At 40.5% G+C, this 18,745-nt stretch overlaps 1 protein-coding gene across 8 annotated transcripts in view; it reads right to left on the bottom strand.

Moving 5' to 3' along the window:
* Positions 1-18,745, bottom strand: part of LEF1 (lymphoid enhancer binding factor 1) — a 119,957-nt gene that overhangs the window by 25,856 nt on the left and 75,356 nt on the right. For 6 of the 8 annotated variants that reach the window (XM_070452231.1, XM_070452232.1, XM_070452233.1 and 3 more), the window contains 5 exons: positions 13,847-13,979; positions 7,430-7,520; positions 5,770-5,853; positions 3,602-3,724; positions 2,405-2,567 (listed from right to left, as the gene is read on the bottom strand). In XM_070452231.1, the coding sequence (XP_070308332.1) occupies positions 2,405-2,567; positions 3,602-3,724; positions 5,770-5,853; positions 7,430-7,520; positions 13,847-13,979 (594 nt within the window). The remainder of the gene's footprint in view (positions 1-2,404; positions 2,568-3,601; positions 3,725-5,769; positions 5,854-7,429; positions 7,521-13,846; positions 13,980-18,745) is intronic. The other 2 variants (XM_020901951.2, XM_020901952.2) reach the window with 1 other exon arrangement.

Here is an 18,745-nt window from a genome sequence, read left to right as displayed (position 1 = left end):
AGAAAGACAATCTTTAACAGGCATTTCTGAAACACATATTGACTAAAAATGTTTTTCCATCTCTTTTGCTTACTGAAAGATTCATCAAGTTGTTGGGAAAATACCCATTTGAAGAAACTTAACACAATTAATTCCAAGATTTAGAAATTCTGACAATAAATATGCAATAAATGGACTTCCTTTAATAGTCTAGAAGGTCTGAAAAGAAAAACCTTAAAATAATATTTATGTTATTATTACTTATAATATGAAGAAGAAAACTGAGTCATTCATATGAATGAACATTTCTATGTTAGAGATAAAGTAAAGGTGAGTAAAAATCAAAAGATAAAATGTTCCAGGATGAATTTCAGTTCCACTATTAAGAATTCTAATTATCCTAGTGTAAAACTTCATGATTTTAAAGCTAGGAACTTTAAAGAACTAGCAAGAACTATCCTGCCAGAGGGGAGTTATGAAAGGATAGAAAACCTGATCTTAATCAAAGATCTCAGAGACCTATAAATAGAAACAGGTGTCCAAATCAAAGACAGAGAGAGACCCCAAATGAGAACCATCCTTTAGAACACATGCTCTGATCTGGGGATTGTTAAGGGAGCTGAGAAAGTAGCAACTGTTGGAAATGTGCATTAAAAATAGGAAGCATACATCCATTTCATATCATTAACTCTCTTGAGCAGGAAAATAATTCCCACTGGAGGACCATGGACCTTTAACTTGGGGAAAAGAAAAAAAAAAAAAAAGAGTTTTACACGAGCTGAAAAAAGAACCCTTCTTTTCCTCTAATTTCTTCTTTTGAAGGGTCAGGGAAAATTCAAAAAGAAAAAATAAAGATGATAATCACTCATCTGGTATGACCTGGCTTTGAAAATCATTGTAATTATTGTTATTAAGTGTTTAAGAATCCACAGGGAGATAGAGTTTTGCACACAGGGCACCAAAAGAGCTATAATCTACCACCACATCCTACCCCTGAAACCCTGGTGTCTTGAAGATTGGAAATAGCTGCGTTTTTATGCCGTCGAACAGGAATCTATAATCCAACAACGCCTGCTGTCTGCCATCTGCTTTCCTCACATGGACTGGAAATTTCCTAATGTTTTCTGTCTTGGATGCTGAAATGTATGAGGTTTTTAACAAACATGATGAAAATGATCATCAGCAACAGTTAAAACATGACCTTTAAGTCCCACAAAGGTTGTCAAGACCTTCCTTCTCCTGAATGCTCATTTGCAAACCATGAATTTCTTGAGTTTGCAAAACCAAATACACAAGGTTATATTTTAAGAAGTCACCACACATAATGAAGAGCATCAACAAGTTAAGATGAAGCATTTCTAAAACTTCAATGTAATTACAGTAAAATGCAATTTCAATGAGAAAAATTCCAATTTTCTCTGCCACACTTCAGATACCCAACTAGACCCATTTCAACACTGAGAAAAGTACTAGGAAGGACTGACTAGTCTCTGGACTGGTGGCTGGACAAAGAAATCTAAGAGTGTCTGTCCTAGTTATAAGTCTAGTGCCTGGGACATGACAGGTGCTCAGAAAAATATCTCCGCATGGGTGAAAGCAGCAACATCAACAGAAAAGGAGGGCAATCGAGAAACCTGGCCCATGTACACCTGGAGAATCAGAGAACAATTCTTCTAGAATTAAGACTTCTCCGGCCCACACTAATTCTTCCATGTAAAGCTTTAAGGTAGAATGATCTGCTTACGTCTTGGAAGGAGCAGCCACTGCTGACTGCCCGGGTTTATCCAGAAACGTGGCTGGCCTCACAGGCCTTGCTGTAGCTCCCTGCTTTCTTGCTTCAGCGTCTGCAGACACACACACTGCTTCGTGTGGGGAGAGTCGACCTCACCCCCTTCATCAGGGGTTAACCCCCACTCATCTCTCAATTACTTTATCAGGGGGCCATTCCCCTAGTCCCACCAACCTCCATTATTCTCTGATTCTTGCTCTTCATATTAACAGTATTTATCACAATTTTAATTATATATATATAATGGGGAATTATTTCCTATCAGTATCCTGTCACAAAACTTCAAGATCTGCGAAGGCGAGGACTACATCTATTTTACTCAGCAGCAATTATGTAATGCCTACTACACTGCCTGGCACATAAAAGACACTGAAGATACACTCATTTAAAGTATGATAATAGGAAAATAGTTATCATTTACAGGAAATGTTCTAAGTGCCAGATACAACCTCAGTTGTTGATACAATGCATTATATCATCCCTCCTAAAGGTTGTCATGCTCTCTCTGTTACTCCCCAAGTGACTGGTGACTATACAGATGATTCTACGACTACCTGATATGTAAGTGCATTTGGGCAGCTCTTAATGAACCAGTTCCACTTACCATAAACATTTACATGCCATCCCACTACTTACCCTTCTGCCTAGAATCTGGTTGATAGCTGCACTTTCCTTTAGAGTACACTCAGCTACGACGTTCGCTCTCATTTCTTTCATGTATAACATAAAAGCATTCAGAGGCTTTTTAATGTGAGGTCTTTTTGGCTCCTGCTCCTTTCTCTGTTCATGCTGAGGCTTCCTAAAAGGTGGGAGTGGGGAAGGGGTTAGACGAATCAGAAAGAGATGGGAGGAGCAGAGCATCTGCTTATATCATGAGTCCACCTCAGGCTGGGACCACCCTCTGGGCTCTCTATAAGCCCCCAGAACACTGTCTACTTAAAAGAGTGACTCCTCTACTGTTGATAAATAAGGATCCTTTGGTTTGAGAAAGCTTACCTATAGCTATAGAAGGGTTTAACCCAACACAGAAATGAGCTTGTGAAGATGCTGCATCTAGATTTTAGGTGCTCCCTGGTCACCTTAGGAAAAGCTGCACATACAGTGCAGGTAGTCATTCCTCCTCTAGAACTGATGTTCTTAGCTTCTGCGGGCCAGCGCTCCTCTGAGAACCTAATGAAATCTTAGACTCTCTCCCCTAGACAAATGCACACTGGATTTGCCTGTACTTGCAGGGGTCTTAGGGACGATGTTCACATGCTCCCTGCCACTGCATCCTTCTGTTCCAGCACAAACCCTAAATTAAGAAATTCAATTAATTACTAGTCTTTTGGGAGAATTCAGCTGTGCTGTAACAGCCTGCAACAACCCTGGCCCAACAGGAAATCCTGGGTTTTGGTTTGTCCCCTTCCGTTCAATTCGGTGCTTCCAAAGCCTTGATGCAGATGCAGGGTGGCTCTATTTCTAGAAGGAAATGCACTGAACTCCCCAATCTACTTTACTCTCATGCTCCCCAAGAATAGGAACCCAATTAAAGCCTTGTACTAAATGGCTGAACAGCTCCATTTCTTCAGTCTCTCTGCTCTGAAAATCACTTCTCTTTAGTGAGTTTCCCTTCATCTTCTGAGATCCGTGCTCCTTTTCAATCTCAGAACCAAATCAGAGCACTGAGAATCAAGCTGCTCGGTGTCCTCAGGGGCAGAGCTTTCAAGGCCGAGCTACACTGATTTTAAGGATAACAGATAGGGGTGAGATTCGACAACAGCAAAGGAGAAGCTGTGGGGTTTAAGGCCTTGGTACCCTAAGGCGTCCCCAGGTGAAGAGAGACGCACTTACACGTGCATTAGGTCGCTGTCAGCGTGGGGGTGTTCCTGTTTGACCTGAGGCGTTACGATGGCTGGATGAGGGATGCCAGTTGTGTGGGGGCCAGGAGGACCGGGAATCATATGATGAGAAAACCTAAAAGAAGGAAAGACGAGAAAACAAAATGTACTGCTGTAGCAAGAGCTGGATAGAATTTTGAAACAACTCAGTAACTGCTATTGGCTGAGAGTAAAAACACATCTTCACACACAGACATATTAACTATAAGAGCAAGCTGATGATTAATTTCTTTCCCTTCTGTATTCAGGTGGAAAACATTTATAATTACACACCACCTTACAGATTTTTTTTTTTCAAGCTAATGGTGGAATCTGGCATTTTTCCTGGGAGGGCTCTAGGCAATAGGATTAAAAAAAAAAAAAAGTGAGTCACTTTTCTTGCAAAGCAGTTTTCAGAGAAGAATTTCAGTAACTACTGGAAATACAATATTTTATTAAGATTTAGCTTTATAAAATGACCTTAAAATCTAAAGACATCATATTTTAAAATCTCTGTCTACATCCCTAAGTGGACCTTCATATTAAGTCTTCTCCTGTTGGCTTTTTCCCTAATATCGGGAGAGAGCAACTGACAAGACAAGGGACAGGAAGATTTGCTCAGTCTCTAATTTAATAAAGTTGCCATCAGGATCATGCCAAATAATTTTCTACACATAAAGAAGGTAGTGTCTGAGAGATCCAGCCTCATGGAAAATTGATAACAAAATTAAGGGGAAGAATTTAATTAAAGGGACAGATACAGTTCTGCTTCAAGGTAAAAACTACACAAGCTCAAATAAAGGCTTTTTCCCAGAGTATGCTTATAGAGCATTAAAAAAAATCTCAAAATATCCACCACCATCCAACACAAAGGAGGGAAACTGCCATGCAAGAAAAATAAAACAAAGACAGTACTTTCAACAAGCTCTTTGATAAATTTGGATATGCTTTAGAAATTTCTGCTTTCAAACTGTTTTAAAGTAAACATGTTATTCAACAAAAAACATTCTCAGGTCTTTCATCACCATCTGTACAGTGAATTCCTTCTTTTGGAAAGGAAAGAAGGGACTCTGCTTGGATATGTAATATTTCAGAAACAAATCTTTAAAAATTAAGGAGGCATGGGAAAAATACAAACATTCGATCAAATCATGATGCTTTGCTAAATGGACCATTTGCAAAAATACGTGATGCTGGTTATTTGCCTATGAGAAAATCCTATCATCACACAATTCTTATACAGCGTTAAAATAAAAAATATATATATATATATATTTTGGAGGAAGGATATTAATGTCATTCCCTCTCAGTTAGGTGTACAATTTACTGAATAAAATGATTTCTGAAAAAGCTGAAATTCACCACAGAAAACTGCAAATTTCATATGTATATAAAAAAGTTAAGATTCACAACCAGTTACTAGCCCAACAGTTTGACTTCCAGCATGTTACTGCTAGCTCCCTTGAAAAAGCCACATTGAACACACAGATGATACACCACAAATGTGTGTGTACATCAAGCACAGGGCACAGAAGCCGTCCTTTCCAGAGGCAAAGCGTTACACAGAGCGGTGTGGCAGCAGACCTCACAGACTTCGCCGGCCCCACCGTGTCCACACAGGGCCTGATTCACACACTAGGACACACGCCCCGCGCGGCCTGACAGCCATAAGCACCCTTCCTTCTCTTCTCACAGCCTTGGTCCGGGAAGGCTCTGGGCCAGCTGGGCCTTTTCAGACACCGTCACAGGAAACAGACAACTTTCCTCACAGGAAAAGAAAAGCCAGTCTGCATTCTCCCGCTGACCCGCCCCCAGCATGTTTTTTGAATTGAACAAGTTCTTCTTCTGAGGTCCCCTCTGGGGACATTTCTCCTCCCGCCGTCGGGGGGCAGTGAAGTCTTTTGGAGGCAAGGTCTCCAGGGTGCTGAGTCCGTCTGCCTGACGGGTGTGGCTGGTGCTGTGGGGCACGGAGTCTGGCTCCTGCCCGGGACTCCCCAGGACGCCTAGTGTGGGAGCCAGGCAGCCTGCGCAGACAGACGCGGGCTGAGCTGTGCGCCCGCCGGGCCGAGAGGCAAGCAGAGGCGCGGGAGACGCAAGCGTGCGAGAGCAGCCTGTCCTGGCGCCGGTTCCACCTCCACCTACCTGGACATGGAAGTGTCGACTGACAGTGAGGACGGGTAGGGCTGCCTGAAGCCTCCCGTGATGGGATACACAGGCTGACCTTGCCTGAGGTCACAGAAGAGAGGAACCCATCAATGACAAAACATGAGTTACCAACCAGCAACAAGCGTTTGATGAGCGGAGGCCCTCAACCAGAATCTGGGGGAGTTACGAGGGCACTGCTTCAGGCACCCAACTGCTCCCCTTCTTCACCCTCCACCCACCCAAGGCATCACTGGTGCCTTGAAGGAACTCTCCCACCGCAGGCCATGAATGACTCCTTTTCTACCCTGCCCCTCTCCAGCCCCACTGATGCTTTGAACAGCTCTTGCTGGATATAACAGAACCTGAGAATGGTGAACTATTCTATTTAGGTAAATGGATTATCAGAATCTTTCAGACTTCAGGGAAGGGAAGAAAAGAGGAAATAAAAGTTTATATAAAAATGAACAAATTTTTGAAAACCCTGCACCCCACCTCCCACCTTTACACCCATGCTGCAGGCAAGAAATAAAAGATCGATTCATTGGAGTTATTTTCTCTCTGCTCTGAGAATTCCATCTCTCCCTCTGTTTTTCCTACATGTCACATTTTTCATTTACACAGTCTTTATTTCCAGATGCCACTGATGGAACTCAGCCCAGGATTATTGCCCTTAAGTAGCTAAGTTCAGACAGAATAATTGATGTAGGTTTGGAAGTGTTAGCATAATCAATTAAATTCAATAACTATTGACTGAGAGATTTAATGCTAAAGAGAAGAGAGAAAGCTGGAATATCCATGGCAGGATAAGCCCTCCTTATGAAGAAGAGATAAGGTAAGGATGTGAGGGAGGGAAACTGGGGCTTTCACCAGGGGTCTGTAAGGACACAGAGTCAGTAAAGAAAGGAGAGGAAACGTTTACTGAAGGTGCAGCACTTTGTCCATGGAGTGAGCAGTGGGGAGAGAGGGATGGGGGTGAGGGCAGGGAAAGCTACGTGCTAACAATAAAGTGATAAAAATAGGCTCCACTGTATGAAGTGATTCTTTCTTCCCTAAATACATTTCTTTTCCTTTATAATTAAAAAAAAAACTGAAAACAGTGGTATGGATCTTTAAGAAACAACAAAATAGAGAACATTTGGATTCTGAAAGGATAAAGTCCATTCATCAGTTTCTCACTCCTCTGAACTCAAACCGGTGCTTACTTTATTCAAATTCAAAGATGCTTTTGTATTTGTTACAGTTATTTGTCATTTACATCACTTGCCCATTTATAAGCAAAGATCGATATTCAATATATCTAAGGTTATGCTTCAAAAATATAAGTTGTTCATAAAGAACTAGAAAAGGAAAACCACAGTGAACAGTTTGTACAGGCATAGCAAATGCCCAGAGCCACAAATTGAATCCATAAAACTATAAGCTTCAAAGCAAATGCTACACAGTCATTTTCTACACATATTAGCAAACGGACTCAGTCCATTTCAAAGTCTGTATGTTTTTTAATCTTTTAAATTGAAATAAAATAAAGTTAGCACCTTGTGTGTTGAAGTTTCTTCAACTCCACAAGTGTTATAATTCATAAAGCTAATTTCCATAAATGGGGAGTAGAAGAGTATGTGTTCAGACACCTGGCTGCAGGTTGCAAGAAGGATCTTACCAGCCAAGAGGTGGGGTAATCTGTCCAACACCACCCGGAGACAGGGGATAGAACGTAGGGATCTCAGGAGCTGGAGGATGTCTGGACATGCCTATTAAAAAGAACAATGGAGAGGCAGATTCACAGGACATTCGATTTCTGAGAGAAATAAGAAAGGCAAGAAAATGCATTATGTCATGAGTACTTAAGGTGTAGAATGAGACAATATTTATTTTTCTGATTTAACTAAAGTCAGTTTGTTATCTTTACTCAAAATTTCAGCATCTAAGAAAACACGTCTGACGGTGGTACATCTTGAGGGGCTCCTAAAACAGTAAATATACTGTGAGTAAAACAGGCATCAAAATGAGTCTATAAAACTACTTAAGTTTGCCCTCATTATTTCACTTAGCTTAGGAAAATGGTAGACAACTGTTTTTGTGTAGAATGACAGCAGGGCCTGCCATGGTGTTCAAGGATTAGGTAAATTGCTCTTTTCAGATCTTCATTGGCTCCCTTATGGACACATAGATTTGGGAAATGTGATACCTCAGAGGATCAAAGATTAATTGGAAATAATCTTCAGCCCCATAATGGTCGCACTTGATATGATTCATCTGGTCTCTGGCACTGCAGCTCCAACTAAGCTCTTCATGGGGTTGAGTCCTCTGGGCTCCGAGGTCAAGCTGGTCTGGATTAGTTGTATTCCACAGAAAATGAGTGTGCCACCACATTGTTTCCTGAGCTCACACTCCCTGGAGTACACTACCCTATAACTGTAAAAACCACCTAGAGATCATGCCTAATCCTAGTCCCATCTGACATCTCTGTTTACATCTTACCTTGGGTACCAAAAAGAAGGGGTATGATGCATACATAAAAATGCAAAACAAAACATTACATTCGTATTTGGGGGAAAGTGATTCTGAACAGAAGAAAGCCACATGAGTTTCTTTACACAGTTAATTTGGCTTTAAAAGAGCATTATCATGTATAAACATATATCCCCAGGTTTAACAACCCGAATATACATTCAGTGGCTATAATTATATTGCCTAATATGCAAAATCAGGTGAGTATACAGATGTTCTTTACGTATTCTGCTTTTTTACTATTCAAAATGTCTGTGAATTTCATTTGGATATTAAAAGATATTGAAGGCCTTGAGCATATGGGAATGGCTTAAGAAGTGTTGTCTTCAAAGTTGACGTTAATTTGACTTTGAAGTTAGGACAAACTATTCTTCCAACTCTTAGAAAAAGTAGCTAGGAAGGGGAAAGGTCTTTAATCTCTTTCGACAGAGTTTACATGAGATCATCTCAGGTTTTGCTGTTTTTAAAAGGAATCTAAAATCTTCTTTTTTGATCTCTTTATCACTTTCAAATTTAATGAGTGTTTTTTTTTTTAATTCCTTTATATCATCAATTCACCAAAAGCACTGCTTACAATAGGACCTAAGGCAGTTCTGTGGATCTACTCTCTCTCACTGAAGCAGAGCCCCTGGCAACTGTTTTTATGGAAGCTGGAAGTTCACTTTAGCAGAGTTACCGTGAAAATCTCCCTTTATAAAAAAGCTGTCAATACTGCTTCTTTTGCTCACAGAGGAGCCCTTGGGATTTGTTTTAACTTGGGCCTGGGGAGGCAGGGGCACCAAGGGGCCTGCAGTAGTGATTCTAGACAGAGCAGAATCATAGGGCAGTTTCTCCGACTTGCTGCCTCCCTCATCCCCAGATTCTCCAAGCTCTCATTCTGCAGGGGGGTTGCTCAGTCCTGAAAAGAAAACCCTGACCAACACAGAACACTGGAAACTCTGTGGAAACTTGAACTTGAAAATCATAATCAGAGGCTGAAGTGTATGGATGGTCTACTTTAACCCCTTTGTTAGGGAGGTGAAGTGACTGTTTAGGCACCTAAAAAATATGGTTTGTCCTGGGATCTTATCTCTGGGATGCAGAGAAGTAAGAAAGCAGAAAGCACAGAGACTGTGCTTTCAGTCACACGTCTCCAAGCAGAGGAGCTGGACACCTTGCTCTCCACACTAGTCTATGTTCTAAGTACACTGAGAACAGTGCATTTGTGATCTGGTGTAGGAATAATTTGACAGAACAAAAAATACAATTTTTTTCATATTTGGATTTGATTTTACTGCTTAAAAACAAACAAGGGAACTACTGTTTACTTAGCACCTGCTACATGATAGTTCCTATGCTGGGTATTTATTTATTTATTTTTATGCTGGGTATTTAATTTGACTGTTTCTATTAAAATTCTACTCATATTTCAGATAACTTTCTCTCATGAAATATTCTCTAACTTTTGCTGCTGTGAGAAATCTTTCTTCTTAGAATCCACATCATTTTATTTGTACTTTTAATGTGGTACTTAAGATGTTCTTCATTATGTTTTACAGCGAGTCTGTGCAAATGATTTCCTATGTGAGCTTATACATTGCTGGGAAAGAAGAGACCATTTTGTCCCTTATCTGTGTATCAAACCATGGCTGTCTCCCAGAGAAGACTCTGAATATCATTCTCAGTGACTAAACAAATGAACAAGTGAAACAAATGGACACATTACCCCTGCTGGTCAACACTATAAGCCATTTGCACGTACACACCTGATGCGGCTTAGGTCATTACACGAGCAGAAGAAAGTGGATCTGTGTTTTCTAAATAGCTCACTGTTGTCTTAAGATCCTGTTTCCAGTTTCCAAAGACTCCTAGAAGTATGTGCCTCTCTACCAACTCCTGTGCGACACATCATTTATTTAACGACTTTTATTGAGCACTTATTATATGGCTTCCCTGGTGGCTCAGATGGTAAAGAATCTGCCTGCAGTGGGGGAGACCCGGGTTGGGAAGATCCCCTGAAGAAAGGGATGGCAACCCCACTGCAGTATGCTTACCTGGAGAATCCCCATGGACAGAGGAGTCTGGAGAGCTACAGTCCATGGGGTCACAGAGAGTCGGACACGACTGAGTGACTAAGCACAGCATATGCTGGAGGCTATATGCGGTATATCCTTAAATTTTTTTAACTTTTATAAATACAGCTAAAATGATTCTGGTGTCAGACTGCATGAACACAGTAGTTCTGCCACTCACTAACTGTATGTTCTTGAGGAAGTTATTTAATTATTATTCTGCAGAATCAGGATAAAAATGAAACAGAGGTTCTGAGAAGTAAATGCATTCATATATAATAAAGAAAAATGCCTGTTAAGTGCTATGTTGAGTGTTTGCTGTTATTTACAAGGATACAAATACATAAACAGGTACATAAACGCAATATTTCCTAAAAGCTCTTCCTCTTAACATTTTTATCAGACACAATGAGTGGAACAAAATGATGGGTATCAGCTTCCTTTCTTCTTCTTACAACTACACCTGCACTCACCATTACCCCAAAACTCATGCATAAAAACTAGTGTGATTCCTAACAGGAAATTAACCTAAAGTTATTTTCTTACAAATAAGAATGGGTTCTGCTGACAGACTGTTTATATTTATTGAATAAGTCCAACTAGAGTGAGAGTATGAACACGATTTTCTTTTTTTTTTAATTTCAGGGGATAAAGCTAACCAGTCTCCCTGGAACTTTGAAATCAGCAGCTTAGTACCACCATGCTGTTACCAGTTGTACCTGATAGAACCAAAAGGCCGGCAGAGGTGAAAAGAATAAAGGCAAGAGACCCAGTAAGCCTTAGACTTCTTTCCCTCATACTTATTTCTTGGTGATGATTGTACCCAGGTGGAATGATATAAACTCAAGATCATGTAAATTAATTCTTCCTAAACCAAGGTTTTATATCCCCCTACCTACATAGTGATGGGACACATTAAGTCTATGACAAAAAAGTAATTAAAAACAGGATTTTTATATTAAAACAAATGCAAATAGTGTTATAGAGTAGAATGCAAAAATCACAAATTTTTAGCACAAAATATTACAAGGAAACTTCAAGCAGACGATTTCCAGTCGTGCCAATTAGTCCCTCCTCTAGTTCTGAAAAAGTCTGTTTAAAAGAAAAGGTTTGAGGAGTAACGATAAATTACAATTATTAAGGTAAAGCAAGGTAGGGTAGCAGTAAGATATGGAAACAGAAGAGAAAATGCAATTGTAATTGGTAGCCAGTTGGAAAAATGTCTGTTTTAAAAACTAAACATTCCTAGAATCTATGAGAGAAAAACTACTGAACCATCATGTGTTACTCTTGCAAAATTTTTTATAATGTTATTCTTTTAAATAAGTTCATTTCAAAGTGCTCTGAACAGGAACTGGGAAAAGGTAAATACTATGTAATCGTTATGTAAATAAATTAATTTAAAACTAAATAAAACATACTCTTGGATTCTTTTTGATATAGCCTGTCTGGGGCTTTTATATCTATCTTTAACTGTCATCTGCATCTTTATGGTCCCCAGATATATATCTCTAGCTTAGACCCTGCTCTGGGATTGTGACCTGCACATTTAAATTGCAGACCTCACATTCCCTTCAGATAACCCAAAGACCTCAGCCAAGGTCATATTCTTGAGATTCCCTCTCAAACTCAGCTTTCTGCGTAAGACGCTTGTCTTAAGTTTCCTTTCTCACTACATATTCACAGATCTGCCTCTGTAGTTGCTGATTATTTGGAGGTCCTTTACAAAAGGAAGTAGAGGAGAGAAAGGGCTGGAAATGAGAATAAAACAGAGACAAACCCAGAAACATCCGCCACAATGATTCTTGCTTTCTCTAAGAAAACGTACTGGGGCTCCAAGCATGCAAAGTCCTACTGAGTTGTCCAAGAGTTGTCTTTTTAATTAAGGTGGGAAATGAAGATGATATATATTTAACGTCAAAGTGTTTACAGAGGTGGGAAAAACACCCAACCTCTGAACTTCACTGCTGTTTTACACCCTTACTAAATATGGTTGTTCACGATCCATCAAAGATAGGGCTGGACAAAAGGGAGAAGTGTTGCAGATGGCATGTTTGACCCCTTTTACATTCTCTGCCTTCACATGGTTTTACAGGATCTTTCATTTTGAACATCTCAAGATCCTGCTGAGGTCCAAGTGTGTATGTCCACGAAGAGAGCAAGGGCTCCCCTGTGAACAAACTGTCCCTCTCTCAAGGTCTGCTCTAGGATGCTGGGACCAGGAGGCTGGAGAACCTGCACTTTGTGTCCATCAGACAACCAAACCACACCCTCATGCCTCAGGTTAGAAACAGGCATTTTCATTTTTGAGACTTCTTATGATGCAAGTGTCTCTGTAAATGATACAGAAGCAGAACTTGGTAACAGCCAAGTGTGTATGTCCACGAAGAGAGCAAGGGCTCCCCTGTGAACAAACTGTCCCTCTCTCAAGGTCTGCTCTAGGATGCTGGGACCAGGAGGCTCAAGAACCTGCACTTTGTGTCCGTCAGACAACCAAACCACACCCTCATGCCTCAGGTTAGAAACAGGCATTTTCATTTTTGAGACTTCTTATGATGCATGTGTCTCTGTAAATGATACAGAAGCAGAACTTGGTAACAGTGTAGAGAAGCAAAATAAGATTCATGTTGCTTTGAATGCCGACCCACTCCAGTATCCTTGCCTGGAAAATTCTATGGACAGAGGAGTCTGGTGGGCTATAGTCCATGGGTAACAAAGAGTCGGACACAGCTGAGCGACCAACACTTAGTCTGTTTTGACTTTAGACAGATATGGTTTTGTACTTTATGTGTGTGTGTGTATTAAGTCGCTTCAGCCGTGTCTGACTCTTTGTGACCCCATGGACTGTAGCCCGCCAGGCTCCTCTGTCCATGGGATTCTTCAGACAAGAATCCTGGAGTGGGCTGCCATGCCCTCCTCCAGGGGATCTTCCTGACCCAGGGATCAAACCTCTGTCTTTTAGGTCTCCTGCATTGGCGGGTGGATTCTTTACCACTAGCGCCACCTGGGAACCCTTTGAACTTTAAATATAATTCTGGTTGAGAAACAACAAAAAGAAAAGAAAACACAACAGGGATATAACTGAAACCAAAGGAAACCACAAGTCTCAAAAATATAACATTCAAAGAAAAACACCTCCTACTTTGTCCCTTTTCTGACTTTTTTTCAGCATTATTATCAACACATAGTACATGCTAAAATAAATGAATATGGCAGGGGGCGCTGAGGACTGAATTAATTTCACAACATATTGGTTTATATTGTGATCATAGCTCTTCAGAGCTGTCACTTTGAAAATGACCCTTCACTATTTTTCCTGTTTTTTTTTTTTAATCCCGGAAAAGAAAAGGCCAGTAACAAACTCTTGTATGCTTATTAAAAAGTTGCTATCAAATAAATTATTCTTATCTCCTACAAATGTATCATGACATGGGCAGAGTCGCCGGGGAGGGTGCTCAGACTGCTGAGATGAGGCTCTTCCTCATCCAAAGAGGCCGGGGTGGCGAGGTGCTCACCTTGTTTGGAGTTGACATCTGATGGGATGTGTGACGGGTGTGATCCTGGAGAAAAGTGCTCGTCGCTGTAGGTGATGAGAGGGGTGAGAGGATGGACCGCATGGGATGGCTGCACCACGGGCACTTTATTTGACTGCAAAGTAACCACAAGGACAACAGTTAATATGGACTCCCAGCTCCTGTCTCCTCTCTCCTCAAAAGTCAACCAAGAATGATCTCCAGACCTAAACAACTGAAATCACCTGCTCTACCCGCTTAAGACTGTCAGGATTTCCTCATGTTAAATACTCCCTGAGTACATGACTATCCCACCAAGAAAACGATCAGTTATTTAACCAAGGCCCCTTCGGAGATTTAGGTTGGTCACCCACTCCAGGATTCCATGACATCAATTTTCTATACAGACATATTTACACTCCCTTTGGATTATCTCCTTAGCTTAAAGTCAATGAACAGTTTCTGGAGCAAAAGTTATGAATGTTTTAGTAACTCTATTCATTACATATGTTTGGCATAAAACGAGCATTCAATAAACATTATGAATAGATAAAGGAATAAATATTCCAACTTAAAAGGCAACTTTTAAAACAACCTAGTATATATAAATTTGCTGTAATGACATCATCTTAGTTTATAAAATTCATAATCCTAGAGTTGTAGAGCAGTAAATCTGGCTCAGCTAGTGAAGAACCCGCCCGCCAATGCAGGAGATACAAGAGATGTGGGTTGGAGCCCTGGGTCGGGAAGATAGCCGAGAGGAGGAAATGGTAACCAGCCCCAGTATTCTTGCCTGAAGAATCCCACGGACAGAGGAGTCTGATGGGTCCACAGGATTGCAAAGAGTTGGACACGACTGAGTGTGTGCACATACAAACAGAATTGTACATCTTTAGGAACCAAATTATGCCATTTTTTCATGTTCTATAGTTTTGCCAATCAAACATGACCATCATTTATTATTCTTTAGAGCTGCTTAGCTCATCTTCAGTTCCTCTAGTTTCTAAAAGTATCAACAGATAAAACAGAATGTCTAATCTTGGGTTTAGCTACATAATGTGAAATATAGCTTGTAAGAACACTTCAAATTGTTGACATTTATATTTAACATATTTTATGTCTCTTATTTGTTTAAAAATAAATTTTACTATTTAATTTGGAATTCCAAGACTGTATAATAGTAACACTTATTAAAGGTTCAGGTTATTTATTTGGACTTCTATTTGAAATCTGGAATTCTGTTGTTTGGTTAAAGTTGAATCTCCCATGCATACTGCCCCCTCAATAAAGTGCTTACTAAGCAAATCAGTACTATAAACAAGACTCAGGCAGTTTAACCTAATTAGGGGATTGTTTTAAAAGAAACTACCCCGCACACACAATTCAACATAATTATATGCACAATATGTTTCTGATTTTAAATTCATCTCCTAATTCAGGCTGTCTCAGAAAAATGTCTATTTAGAAATATAATAATAAGTAACTTGTGAATTTAAAAGGAATAAACTCTAATGAATTCTAAATATTCTCTAATTCACTAGTTCAAACATGCCTTCACCATGCTAGTTTGAAATAAGCTGTTACTATTCTACAGACTAAAATACACGTGAAATCACTTTCTCCAGAAAAGAATATATTATTAAAATTTTTGTGTGCGAGTCTCTGAAAAGTACACAGTATCAACTGCTTAAAGTGTAGGGACCAATCTGAATGGCTGAGAACCCATGAAACAACTGTGTATGATGGCTGCACCTATTACATACACTGATAATGTCACTTTTTCTTGTTGTTGTTTTACAAATTAGGTATAAAAAGTACGTGGTTCCAACAGGAAGAACCATCCTCAGGAAAATTAAGAGTAATTATCCAGTAACACTTAATTCTCTGTATAGTTAGTAATTCTCTGCACCCTATCATTGCAACCTCCACCCAAAGAAACTTATGAAATTTAAAAAAGTGAGGGGGGTAAAAAAATAACTTTTTTAGACAATGATATGCTATCCTTGCTAGATTTCCCCTATTTTATAATTAGCAGCTCCCCTCTAACAGCGGAACTCGCACAGCTCCTATAGCCCTTGGCGTTTATTAAGTGGAGCACCATTATCAAAGCCACACGCCTTTTCTCCACACACCTCTGCACAGACGTCTATGCATATAAATGTGTAAAAGGTTAGAGAAAATGTTTCAATGCTCTTCAAGTGTTAATGATACAGTGTGCCCAGTACACAGAATGAGCTTCTCAAATATTAGGAATTTATAATGCTAGAGGAAGTAGGGGGTGGGTGGGTGTGAGGATATTATTATTATAAACCCTTTTAAATAGGGAAGCAAAAATCTCAACACTCAAATGCTAAAATGAATGATTTCAACTATACTTGAGAATAACTGTTTCTAGTTTCCTTTCAGAAGTCTCATAAGAAGCATAATTGCCAAATGATCTACAAAGATATTTTCTTAGGGTGGTTAAAAAGAGTAAAGCATTGCAGAAATCTTCTGCAAATATACATATATATATATATATTTATATATATATTTAATATATATATTTATACACACACACACATACATTTTATGTGCCTTTCTTATTTTCAGAGCACCACCTTAAGGAACTTGCATTAGCAGGCAGCATCTTCTTAATGTCTGACCTATCCCTCCAGTCATATAGCTCAGAATCTGGTGCCATGAATTTTTGCTAAATTATGCTATCCTTGCTCTCCTCTTAATTTTACGGTTTTCAACACAGATTTGCTTTCCTGTGGGAAGGAGATAAGAAGCTGAGGATTTTAATTTAAGCTCTGGCCTTGTCTTATATTTTGCAAGATGGATAGCGAAAGCAGCACTAGTAGGTGTGTTAAAGCCAGCAAGGATTATGTCCATTTTTGTGGCCAAATAATAAAAGCAATATGAAATCTCAATAATAGGAGCGAGCACAGTTCTACGGTTTAGAGTTTGCCTCCTGCTGACCACCTCCACTGTGTATATAAAAGGATCCCACCGACACCGCAGACGCTCAGCACAGCGCCTCCCAATCAAGTGTCCTCAGCCCTGAACTGTGAGCTTCTTCTGACGTCAGGAGTTACTGTCCCTTGAGACTACCTGCACACAAGCTGAGAACCTGGGCACTGCTACGTTGTGTAAGTTTTAAGACAGAAAATATAACCACTGCTTCCCCAACTGCCCTTGGGTTTGCTTTTATTTTTTATTTTATATTGGAGCACAGTTGATGAATGATTTTTTTTTTTTTTGGATGAATGATGTTATCTCAGCTTCAGGTGTCCAGCAAACTGAGTCAGTTACATATACACATGTATCTCTTCTTTTCCAAACTCTTTTCCCACTCAGGTCATTACATAATACTGAGCAGAGTTCCCTGTGCTACACAGCAGGTCCTTGTTGGTTATGCATTTTAAATACAGCAGTTTACACATACCAATCCCCAACTCCCTATATAACCATTCTTAATTGTAGTCTTCTAATCTCCAAATAACAATGTGCTGTATATTGGGGAGGGAAGTATGTGAGGAAAGAAAGAATAATTGATCACTTAGTTTCTACAGACAAGTTTATGAAACTATATTATAATGCCTGGTTACAGGTGTCTATGTGGGCATATGTGTATACTCATTAACACCTACAGTGTGCCAAACGTGATCTAGTGCTGCTGTCCTTGTACACAGCAGCTTCCTTTCTAGGTGCCTGAAAACGGGGATGCAGGTGTTGGAGACACAAAAGAAGTATGTAAAAAACAGAGCAAAAAACCCAAAGCAAAATCTAAAAACACTGCATCAGGTGCTACGAAGAAGAACCAGGCGACAAACGGTGCATATCTGTATACCTTTGTATCATATGAAAGCCAAAAGTTCATTTGGTCCAAGATTTTTATTTGCCAAGACAGGAAGCTGAGAAACAGAGGTCAACAGGGATGGGTGCTCATGCTGTGACTACTGTCAGCACTTAAAGTAAGACGGCTCTGCTCACTGCACAACTCCAGGAATACAGGGTCACCACGAAGACAACAGGAACAGAAACCCCGAGTGCACTCAGTCCCGCGAGACCAAGCAGGAGGGAAGCTCCATCTTTTTTTGGCTCCTACTCTGCTGGGTCCTGCGCAGCTGGTCTGGCACCAGTGGACCCCAGTCTTCTGGCTCCTCCCCCACCCCGCCCTGTGCTTTTCCCAACACACACCCCCCTGGACGGGAGGGAGGATTCTTTTTCATTCACAGGGACAATCAGGTAAGTCTTAGCTTCCAGAGGAGAATCACCAGCTATTCCCGACAAGTTTTCCTTCCTTGATCACCTCAGGAAGACAGAATGCACAATTACTCCAGCTTTACAAGATACCCGGCAGCCCAAAGGCGTCCCAAATCCTCCACGCCTGCTCAGAGAGGGGTTCAGCACCTTGTCTAAGCTCACACAGCAGCACGTGGCCGAGTCAGGCCACAGACCCTCATCTACTGATTCCAGCTACACATCCCCGGCAGGGAGCAAAGGTAAAAGATGGAGAGAGCAGGTGCTGGCAGGGGAGTACAAAACATCAAGGATGGATTCGAGAAGACAGCTCTCCTGGCTATACTCAGCACCCACACAGGAGGAAGCCCACATTACTTTCCCAAACTGGAAAACCTACCGTCAGACCACCCTACCCATGTAGCATGTAGTAATTACAGCAACTCACACTTAGCCAAGTACTTCTTATATACTAAACACTTTACAGGTGCCATTATCCACCTTTTCCAGAGGAGGAAAATGAAGTACAGAGAAGGTAAATAACTTTCCCAGAGGCCCAGAGCTGGTCAGTGGCAAAGCCAGGTTCAGATGCAGGACGCCTGGCTCTAGAGACCACGTTCATTACCAGTACACCATGCGGGCTCCCTGAAGAGCCCAGTTCATAAAGTCTTGGAT

Source organism: Odocoileus virginianus, chromosome 21, assembly GCF_023699985.2.
Source record: "Odocoileus virginianus isolate 20LAN1187 ecotype Illinois chromosome 21, Ovbor_1.2, whole genome shotgun sequence".
NCBI lineage: Eukaryota > Metazoa > Chordata > Mammalia > Artiodactyla > Cervidae > Odocoileus > Odocoileus virginianus.
Note: the sequence above shows the minus strand (reverse complement) of the source record. Positions and strands in the feature narration are given on the sequence as shown.